The sequence below is a fragment of the Pleurodeles waltl genome, chromosome 2_2 (genome assembly GCF_031143425.1).
Source record: "Pleurodeles waltl isolate 20211129_DDA chromosome 2_2, aPleWal1.hap1.20221129, whole genome shotgun sequence".
In the NCBI taxonomy this organism is placed as follows: Eukaryota; Metazoa; Chordata; class Amphibia; order Caudata; family Salamandridae; genus Pleurodeles; species Pleurodeles waltl.
The window spans coordinates 354646917-354658708 of NC_090439.1; the positions used below are offsets into that span (position 1 = coordinate 354646917).

At 44.8% G+C, this 11792-nt stretch overlaps 1 protein-coding gene across 1 annotated transcript; it reads right to left on the bottom strand.

Annotated features, from left to right (window-relative positions):
- Positions 1-602: 602 nt before the first annotated feature.
- On the bottom strand, positions 603-1622 carry LOC138276120 (uncharacterized protein F54H12.2-like). Its single transcript, XM_069219169.1, has one exon. The coding sequence runs from the start codon at positions 1620-1622 to the stop codon at positions 603-605; it is 1020 nt and encodes a 339-aa protein (XP_069075270.1).
- Positions 1623-11792: the final 10170 nt, after the last annotated feature.

Below are 11792 nucleotides of genomic sequence, written 5' to 3' on the forward strand. Positions count from 1 at the left end.
CGGACACTAATTCAGTGCAAACAGAGTATAAATATGCCCCTTAGCGTAAAAAAAAATGTGGCTAATCTGGTCAGAATCATTTATTTTGACTCAAAACTGCCTAACATCATTTTTTTTTTAAGCTAGCCTACCCTTTGCACCGGCTTGCACCATTCCATAAATATGGTGCCCAGCTGCTGCAAAAAAATGGTGCAAGCCGGTGCAAAACGTTTTGGTGCAAAACTGCGTTAGTGCAGTTTTGCACCAAAAAGTATAAATAAGGCCCCTAGTTTGTTATACTCAACCGTGGGTGATGCTTTTTCTACATATTTGAATATCTGCTTTGTATAAATGCTATGCTCAGGGAACTCTGCTAAACTATCAAATACTATAACCGTGTCCACATCCAGAAACAGAGCCGCCCAATGTGTACCGTCCTTGTAATGGGGATCGGTGTTAAAGACGAAGGTGCGGGGTCTTTCTGGGCCTATCTTTTCAGGTAGTCCATCGCTAGGGAATACACCTAGAAAGTATTTCTTAGCATATTTATGTCTACTTAAGAAGTCTCGTATCTCCGCAGTATCAATTTTTTTATTTTTTTTATTTTATTATTTTACACTCTTTTAATGGTAGTCAAACATAAGCTGGCGTGCGTGGTTGACATGGATAACGCTGTTAAATACCAAGAACACAACCATGTTCACATTGGCAGCCAGCATCTGTGTAAAGCGTATTTCCGCTTTTTGATTTCCATTTTTGATCAGGTTGTAGTGGTCACCGTCTTCCATGTCTGGCGTCAGGTCGTACGCAAACAGCGTGTAGCCGTCCGCATACCCCTCTCTTGAAACAACTACTCCAGAGTCTCGCAGATGTTTCCCCGTTATCGAGACCAGCCCGAGATATTCCCTGACAAAATTTGATGTTCCAAAATTCGGCGTGAAGGGTTTTGCGGGTATCACGGCGCCCTCGTGAACCAAAGCGGCGTAGTTGATATCGTAGTGTTTGAAGTTGAAAGGGTTTGAGTTGTAGAGGCCACTAAAAGCTGTATTGTCCACAAACCCTATGATGATGAGTTTTGGTAATTGTCCCAGAAATAGATTCTGCTGCTGCGTTAATCGGGTATCGGCGGGGATGCTGAATATCTTCAGAGCCACTCTTTCAATGGCGTACTTGGCGTTCGATAATTGTAAAGCTTCTGCATGGGCTAGTCTGATGCTCGGGGACACTTTCACTTTCTTTACAAACAGGCTCGCGGACAATATAACCAGTTTATACTGTTCCGCATCACCGCTGATGAGGCAGAAAGCGTCCTTGTTACGATTGAGTTTGATCTTAAGATCTATACCACTGACTAGCAGTTTGTCTTGGAAGAAAAGGTCTGAATGTACGCGCCCCAGGAGGTCAAACTGCCTATTGTCGGCGACGAAGCTAGCTCTTTTTTTAAAACCCTTGTTGCCCCCGTCCAAAGACGTGTTCTCCAAATGCACTTCGGTATCTCTGTAGAAGAGCCCCGCTGAAAGCTGTGTGTCCAGCACATCGCGACTGTAATTTAGAATACTCTCTATGTAGGCCCTGTAGGCATACATGTTATTATTCTGCGTGACAAGTCGATCGCCTAGGTTAATGTCCACTTGATTAAACATGGTTGCGATGGGGTAGGCGTTCGTGGCCACTCTAGCATAAGCCTCGATGTTGGCACCATTCGCTTTGGTTATTTTACAGACGAGGTGCAGAAGAGTGTTCTTGAGACCCCGACACATAAAACTCTATCGGTGCAAGCGGCGTCAGAGCGGCCATAGGTGACACTTCTGTGAAAAAACAGTTTTCAATGCTGGTCTGTGTGGGTTTGAGAGAAAACAGATCTAACTCAGATTTGGCGCATTCACCCGATGCACAGTGTACGAAGGCCATAACCGCTGCTTTAAAAAATATTTGCACTAGAACGTGTTCTCTTCTTCTTGGAAGATCTCTTCCGTCTTATGGCGCTTCTTTTGTGTGGGCCTTTTGAAGTATTCCTACGCTTCTTACAGGGCATTGGTGGCCCCTTACGCCTCGAAGCCCTTCGCTTCCTTTTAACACCAGCACGCGCATTGTACATCATCCCAGCTCCTCCTTGGGGCTGTCTGTTCATACGCTCGGCGGCAGCCGACGTTACACTACCCACGACGTCCTGGGCTATGTTCGTAGCAGCCGCTTTAACATGAGGTTTTGAAATTTCGAACCCTCTTCTCAAAAAGGTCATGGCTCGCCTAAACAGGCTCCGGAAGAAGCCCCCCAATCCAGCCCCGTACATAACAGGAGCCTCTTGAAAGTAGGGCGGGGGACCTCCATAGCCAGCCTGAACTCTATAATAGTCCCTGTACATAGAGGGATCCCCGTAGGTTTTCATGATGACCATCGCAACAGCCTAATAGTCACTGTCGCGACGGGGTCTTAAATGAAGCTTAACAATAACTTTCCCGTATTTAAAGGCCACAGGCTCCGACTGATCATTGTACACCATAATGGTTATAGTGTCAAAATGTTTTTTTAGAAATTGCCACATAGTCGAGTTTGTGATGTTGCATATTAACCATTGTGTTATTTTCGCCCTGCAAAGGGACCCATCTCAACAACGGTGAATAGCTGTCCCGACCCTCTGCGGGTCTACGATGTCGATATACACGTAGAGTGTATAAAATCCACTGTTAATATCGGGGCATGTAGGGTCTGGATCCACCTGTCTTTGCACAGGCTGCACGGTCCCTAAAATCCGCTGTAATTTACCAGTACAGGTAAACCTGGTATCAAATTCGGGGGCTTTAAGAAAGACTTTTCTTCTAACGTAATCCGACACCAGATGTATATTTGCATACTCTTCAATGGTGTTTATAGATTTGTTGATGGCATCGACCACCGACGCTACGGTTGGGTAATAGCCGTGTGGGAAAGTCTGGGGAAAGCTCAGGGCGTCCTGAGTGCGCTTTATATGAAATTTAGCCTCGGGCTTTGTAAATGTATTCCAAGTTCTAGGGTACTGTATCTCCATTAGCGCCACCTCCCAGGGTCCTTTCAAATCCACCGGCTTTGCCAGTTTCACCGTATGACTAGAAATCTGATTGTCTGGTAACATGTCCTTCGAAGCGTTGGACGGTAGCGTGATATAAAAAGATGAGTTCTCCATCTCGTCACTTACAGCTGGACCTCACACATGGTACAGAGAGCTGGCCAGAACCCAACTGTTAAATTTCTCGGGCCACCCCGCCATTTGACCAACGCCTGTCTCCTGGCACCGCTCCCTTTCCTTTTCAGAACCTTTTCAACCCTGTACACCCGGTTCGGATCGTAGGGAACCTTCTGTAACTCTTTGCTGATAAAGATACCTGTGACCTTTTCACCATCGTAGTCCTTCAACTTATAAATGTACACCCCTTCTTTAACCTCTTCCTTATCCACTATAACTATCTCATCACTAAATGTCTGTTGGTAGCCTTTGGTGAAGATGCCCTTCAACTTTGAAACCCTGACATGATGCCCTTCTTTTAAAGATGGTTTCTTGACCTTCAGCATATGACGACTACCGTACACAGTTCTCCACACCTTTAACGAATTATCCTGCGCTACCTCAGCGGGGGCCATATTGATTGTCCTGTGGTAGGTGGCGTTATAAACATCTATAAAAGACTGTAGAACATCCACGTATCTGTAGGTGTTGTTGGCGGTGAAATATCGCCACATCTTTGACTTTAAAGTTCGGTTAAAACGCTCTACAACCGCAGCCTTTACCTCTGTGTGTGTTACAAAATGTTGAACAGCGTGATCGTTTAATAATTTTTGGAAAGGTTTGTTGAAAAATTCCTTTCCGGCGTCTTTTTGTAGTTTCTGAGGCACGCGACCTCTAGCGAAGATGTCTTTAAAAGCTTCTGTGACGCTGGTACCACTTTTATCGTTTAACGACTCTGCATAGGCGTACTTGGACAAGACGTCTATGACGGTTAATATATACATGGAGCCATTGTTATGTTTTGCTAGATCTTGAAGACTGATTATGTCAGCTTGCCACTGATAATCGAGCTGTGCGCTAACAACGCTGGCCCTCCTCTTAAAGTGTCTCCTGGTCGTTTTGTGGAGCGAATAAGACTCTTCCCCAGCTAACCATGTCTTCACACCGGCACAGTTTACAGATTCATTTTCAGCTCGAGCCCTTCTAAATAGAGCTTTGGAGCCTCCGAAGCTTTCAACCCCCTGTGTATCGTAATAAAGCTTCCTTAAAGCTGCACCCGTCATGCTGTCACCCACCATCACCATGAAATGAAAGACGCATGTTTTGTGTAAGGTCATTTTATTAAACATGAAAAACATAAAAGTGTGGCGGGACTACATAGCCAGCGTGTATTTGACATTTTGTGGTACATAGCTTATAACTGTCAAAGCTGTGGACCATTGGGGCCTTTTTACCGGCGTATACCTAGTACAACACCCGTTACACATGTTACTCAGAGCAGGTCCTTTTACTCGCCCTAAGCGTTACGAACTTTGATATTTTTATAGCTATACTCTCAACAGCTCTAGACATGACTTCCCGCTCCCCACGCCTATAACTCTGAACGCTCAGGATACTGACAGAATTCAACAGTTCATACAGTCCTAGGTAGGACAATACAGAACCTTTATTTGTGAGATAATCTTCAGTCATGTGTCCCAAAGCCCCGTGTATCCCAGTCAATGGTGAAAGTCTTAATTCGCAAGCGTCATCTTTGTCCGAGTTCCGGCATTTAACAGATGCGGGTAGCCGGGTATTGATACACCATTTGGCGATACACACATGACTGTTGCACTGCAACGAGGCCGAAGGTTCCAAAATGTTCAGATACCGCAGAGTCAAAGGGTGTATTTCAGCTATTCTTTCTTTAACCAGCACAAATATCAATCTCCTGATACAGATGTAGCCCGGGTGTAACTCATAGACATCTTGCACCACGATACTCGGATTCACCGCCTAAAAGTGAGTAAGTATGGAGCGTTAAGTAACACAGTTATGATCTGCTTTTTAAAACAACTTTCGTGGGGCTAAAGACTTAATTCTTCTGTTTTTATAATAAATGTCACACATTCATCTTTCTTTAACCCTTTCTATCATACTTTTGTCAAAATGGGGACACAGCCCCTGCATACGTTTGAGTTTTGAGCAGGGCTCAGCAGCGTATCGGATCTCATTGACAGCCGCTGCCAAGACCTTAATCATATCAGCGTGGACACCTTTCTTCACAGCTGACAACCAGTACACCACCCTTAACAAATTATATACCCGGTGAGGGTCTAGCCGTCAACAAATGTGGCAAATTGTTCTTGCAGTGTACGACTCGTATAGACATTCGTGAGCCGCCTGCTGAGGTTCGTTAATTTTATGCCCGTAACACAGGTCATAATAGTCCCGTTTAACACACGTGTTCACAACGGTCGCTGCAAAACCTTTAACTGGCCATATGGCATCATAGGGCACGCCCGGAGTTTCCTTTTCAAATTCACGGCTAGTGTAGGTGCAAACACATTTCTTACGAGGCTCTTTGTTCTGGCTTGTAATACTTTCAGACTGTCTGGAACAGCATAAGCAGTAAAAATTTACGTTGTTAACCTTTGGCGCGGACCCCTCTAGAGGCTCTCTTTCTTCAGTTGTTTTCTATGGTTCAAACAGAAAGCACAAGACAAATTATTAGATAAAAGTATGATACCAGAGTATACATGAAACAAATGTCTATAGAGTTTTACTAACCTCAACAGTCTCGCTACACTCAGAGGCTCCTCTGAAATCTTGCGAGTCGCAGAGGTCCATTGCGGTAGAAGCATCCTTGGAGTTTACAACGGACGGCTGTACAACAATGGCCTCTGGATCGGGGTCCTCCTGGAATCCCATGTCTTCATAGACGGGCGAATTTGGCAGTGCTACACACTCTTCAACATCTTCAATGTCGATGAAGTTAACTGCAACACTTAATTCATCTTTCGAGGCCTCGCTGTCGCTGCTGGCCCCCTTAATAGGGGATATCAGGTTCGGCAAATCCTTGAGATTGAGCTTTTCAAGCTGAAGGCAAAGTTCCTCTTGAAAACCGGTAACATCGGTATCCCTGTCGTCAGGGACAGCCTGTTGTGCATTCTCATCGTAATTTGCATTGTAAGAGGTGTTAGGGTCAGGTAATATCTATCAATAGTGTTCAGGGCCCCTGAGGAGGCGGCTTTTCTGGCGAGCGGATTGTATCTCTTCATGGCTCCTTGACAAGCTGTTTCAGCAATGGTTCACAATTTGGCAGACGGCTCTAACCAGCTCCTTATATGCCACAGTTCAAAAAGGGCAGGCGCTACTCTACAACACCATGAGGGCACAGACCACGTGACACACCCTACACACATGCCACTTCCGGGGAGGGCTCTCAGGGACACCGGAAGTCCCAGTCACGGAAGTGACGTCACTTTTAATATGGTGATTAAAGGTATCCCTTCCTACTACTAACGTGTTTGACAAGAAAAACAAACAGAATCCAATGTTCACATTCAGCTTACATTTTAAGATGCACTACAATTGCTGCAAGCATTAAACCTATGGAACACATCGATGTCAACCAGAGTTTTCAAGATCAATACCTTGATTAAATGTCTCTCTCTGAAATAGGATAAAGCAAACCTGGCTAAGAGGGCTCATGCATGGAAAGTTATTAGGTCTCTCAAACCTCAGTGATACCTTCAGCAGGGGAATGCGTATCAAACAAAGGTAAAATTCGTGCAACACCGACTAGGTGCTCAACCAACGTTGGATTTAAACCCCTTTTGGCTAAAAACGACAGATGTACCGGACTGTAGATTGTGATGCGTGGGAAAAGAGACAATGATCCGTGTCATCCATATGCCCTGTTATGTTGCCTGAGGAAACCAGCTCTCATTGCAGCACTCAGTCCTGAGTACACCCGCTTAAATGTGTGTGTTACACATGCAAGAATAAAGGCCCTCGTGGAGCAGAATAAACTTTTGAACAGATGAGATTGTGAATGCAAAGCCAAAGTACGTATTACTTCCGGCCATTTGACCCTTTATCGTTTACCTGTGTCTGATAATTGGGACAGACTCCAGTTGGGACTATATTCTGAGAAACCGTATAGACAAGAACTGCCACTTTTGCATATTTCGAAACATTTAGCTCTAAACCCATGCCTGAAAACCGAGATCAAACTCTAGCTGGGGCCATATTTCAAGAGGTGGTATAGCCAAGCACTGCCACTTAGGCACATCTTGCATACATTTTGACAACCTGCGAATGCAATGGCTTTAATTAACTATGCACTACTGCAATAAAATCTGAAATAAATTGACATGGAGGTAAGTTACTTTTGGGAGCAGACCCTACAGAACACTACATATCTGTTTTCAGGGATGTATCCAACCCACTGGCATTTAGCTGGCATTTAGCAATGCCAAGTATCAGCCTTAAGAAGAGACAGGAAGCAGGAAATTGGCTGCCATCATCATCGTCATCAGACAAAACTTCAGGCATTGCAATGTAGTCAGGCATGGTCTATTGTTTGCTAATATTGTTGGTGTGATCTAGGGCCAGGTTAGTATTGCTCCTTGTGCCTTGCTTTTTCTGCCAGCATCCGAGCCTCCCTCATATATCACATTATATTGGCTTTGAGTTTTTTACGGTTGTACCTTGTGAGGAATGTGCACCAGTGTTGGTGGCACCAATGCTGGTGTTGCTGTCAGTGCCAATGGAGAGACCACTTGCAAGGGGATTGTCATTGGGGTGATGCCATCTGGTACAAGAGGTGTGCCATGGGAAGGCTTATGAGATCGAGTGGCTTAGAGGGCAAATCCGCTGGTGCTATCCCTAATGGAGCCTGAAGTGGTCCCTTGGGGACCAGAGGCACACCAGAGAGGGCTGCTACATTCCTGAAAAATGCCATCATAGCATGTAGGAACTGTGACGGTCGGCGCCTTGCGTTGAAAAGAAAGGGTAGGCCAGAATAGACGCCAACACCAGTCTAGAAACCGGGATAAGCAAAACTAGTACCGAGGAGGGCCTGGAGCCAGTGGACCTGCTAGTGGAGGTTCCTTAGATGGAGTGATGTTGACAAACTCGAGTTCAGAGAACACTGGGGAGACGTACCTCAAGCGACATCGAGGTGAATTGCCATTTCTTCTACTCTTTTTTATGCTTTCTATGCTCCTTTGATGCTTTGGAGGATGGAGAAGAAATCAAATTTGAGACCGACCCTGACTGGTGCCAGGTGAGACACTCTTCCCACACCCTATGCCTTTTAAACATAATTTTGAGTCATGCTTCAGCCTGCGTGGAACGGAGTGAAAAAAAGGGAACTGGCAGCAGTACTCAAGGGTGGTGATATATATTGCTCCAATGAACGCACACCTGTCAAGCCCCCAACGCTGAACTAGAGCCAGCGTCACATAATGATAAGGGAAAACTTTCCAGTTCCAGTCTGAAACCTGTTGATGTTCAAATGGCGAGGAATCTCCAGGGAGAAGAGGATATCAGAATATACATTCACTAGTTCCCCAGCTCCATCTATTAGCAGAAATACTAGTTTTTCTACCACTCCATTTCAGCCAAATTGTAACATTATCTGGGTATTGTGCAATGAGGTGCAATTTTAGAATTTAAATGATGAGTAACCTTTGACACAACCGTTCTTTAAAGGGGCTCTCACCTCCAATACAGGAAACATCAGTCAGAACTGCTGAAATTGCATTGTCTTTGGTCACTACTGTGTGCCATAAAGGGAGTGGCTATTACAACCCATGAAATATCAAATGCTTTAAAGGTCAAATAGATCCAGAGAGGGCACATTTTAAGAAGTGATGAGGAAGATATTGACTATTGGCAATAATGATAAAAGGTTAGAAATCTGGGCATTTCCTCTAGGTTCCTCTCCCTCGCCTATTCCTTATTTATGAAGTATACTAACGGACAGGCATGAACTGTGGTGGTCCAAAAACCTACAGCAGAACAACAAATACCACACACCATGACACACTGTGTGTACAAACTGGGAATGAACCTAAGGAAACCAGAATAACCCCTGTTCCATGTTCTATTCACTGAAGCTCAACAGAGCCGCGCAAAGCAAATGCAGAACCTCAAGTAGCCCCACACAATCATAGACCACAGCCCACTAAATTGTAAACCCCCCGTGGAGCTACTCAAACTCACAATATGTAGAGGAAAATCAAACTAGAAATAAGCAAGAGCAAATATTCAATCTTGCCACTGATAGATATCACTGATGTTTAGTGTATCCATTCTATAGAAACCCATAATATTAATTAATTAGTCAAAGTCTCAAAAGAACAAGAACTGCACAGATATACCAGAAGCGCTCTTGATTGTGCCTTTGGAAAGGCTGAATAGGACACACAAATACAGCAGGGAAAATAAACATGTAAGCCTCACAAACAGTCTTCTCTGCATGAAAATCCACTAGTTAGCCAGACCGAGCCCACAACTAAAATAAAGCACCATCCTTGGTCACAAGTTAACAGTGAAGAAGTAGAGATATCCTGCATAAGAATTGGCAGTTCTGTTAGGACACAAAGGTGAAGAATATTATTTTTACTCTTGTATTTACAAATGATAGCAGTCAAAACAAAAACAATATCATCCTAGTCTGAGCTATGACGAAAGGACTACAAAGCATATGAATCAAGACCATATATCAGCAGCTAGGTAGTTGATATTCTAACCATTTGACATGCCCAATCTGGCCTCTCGTCACAACGAAACACCACAGATCCTTCCTTCATAGGTAAACTTCAAGAACATTCAATGTGTCCATCCAGTCCCACATATATTCTGAAACAGAGGTCCCTTAACCTTTGTCATCATGTAGAGGTCCTTAAGAAGTAGATAGGGGAGAGAAAACCAGACTTCACAATCCAAAAAACAGAGTTATAGACCAAACAGGGATAGTGACCTTCAAGCCAGTGCAAAAAGAAGAGATGTTGGATGAAATGCTGGACAATATCAAACATTCACCCTCCCCGTCCACGATCTGGGCCTAAATCCATTGTTTTCTGCTTGCCACACCATTCCAGTACCATAGGCAAATCATTCTTGACCCTGCTCCCCATGGAACAGTCCAGTCCTAACTGCCAGGCAGGTTCTCCCTGGACCAGAAACAAGCATCCCGGGACCGATTTCAGGTTATCACCCCTCAAATCACCTCTCATAAGTCAGGTTAGCTTGAATCCAGTGGCATAGTGAGCACAGGACCCCTGTCTGGCAATACCCTTCCCACTTAGGGTGACAAATGCAGAGAAAACAGATGATAAATGGAATGCTGATCAATGTCAAACATTTGCCCCCAGTCATAGATCTGGGCCTAAATCCATTGTTTCTTTGCTCGCCACGTCATTCCAGTTTGAACCCAGCCATATGCAAATTGGTCTTGACCCTGCCCCCCATAAGAACAGTCCAGCCTAAACTGCCAGGCCAAGTCCTTCCTGGATGGGAAACAAGCATGCTGGGACCGGATTCGGGGTATCACAGCTCATCAGCCAGTCTAGCTTGAATCCAGTGGCATAGCGAGTACGGGACCAACGTCTGAGCATATCCTACCCACTCGGGGAGACAAATGCAAAAAGAACAGACGTTGGACGGAATACTGAACAATGTCATATATTCACCACCCACGCCAGTCATTATGACAAGGCAACCCCACAAGACACCATTCAGGTTTTGCGACCCAACCACATGCAGACAGACCCCAATGCTCATCAGTCAGACTTCACCACCCACCAACCAGACAGACCTAGCTCTCTTTCAAAGAGACCCTGTCCCCTATCAGCCAGACTTTACCTTCCAGCAAAAAGATATCACTATACACCAGAGATGCTCCAGAATACACCTGTCAGTTATCACAACACACCATCCAGCCGATGAATACACCACCCTGGCCAATGGACACAACAACCAAGCATCAAACTCACCTGCAAGTCTCTCAACATAAAAGACAGTCCTTGGAGCACACTAGACAGGCACTGGAACCCACACCAGGATCTTTCGCCCACCACCCACACCTAAGAACTAACAGCCAGTCCAGCCTCAGCAGAGACAATGGATACAGGACTTTGAACAAATGAGCCAGCTCCCCAAACATACCAGGTACACCTCAGAAGACACAAATTAGACCGCTGCTTTCCCCAGACAGATTACACAACTCAGCATCCATATCTCACCACTCAGAAGCTAGATATCGCTTCAGAAAGATTTCACAACTCATCATCCATTTCTCACTTAGAAGTCAGACCTTGCTTCAACCAGGCTTTCAGACACATGACTCAGGTCTGGGAAACTATGGCCATATCTTGCCACCCACAAGCGAGGTCTCTGGGAACAACAGTGCAGACTCAGGACACATCATCACCAGAGAAGCAGGTGAGTATATCAGCCAGGCCTCTTAACACATCAGGCATGCCACAGAATCAAAAACCCTCTTTGTCAAAAACCAGGGAACAATAATAAACCTCCTGGCTCTGAGTCTGACTCTCAACAGAACAAAGGCAACAGGGACCACATTATATATGTGCTTTGTTGAGTTTAAAGCAGCTTTTTTTTTGAAAATTTATTTTTATTGACATTTTTGTACAACACAATTAACATGCCCATGAGAGTGATACATTAGGCTACCCACTGCAGTCCGTGCCCCCTCCTAGCGCCTCCCCATCCGAGGTAAGCCTTACATTTTCTGGAGAGAGCACACAAATTTAACGCAACAGTGTCACCCTACAAATGGTGAGTACATCCCTCTATTTCAGTAGTTGAAACAAAT

Coding starts and splice junctions, on each gene's coding strand:
- LOC138276120 (XM_069219169.1), bottom strand. CDS start 1,622: ATGTTTAATCAAGTGGACATTAACCTAGGCGATCGACTTGTCACGCAG.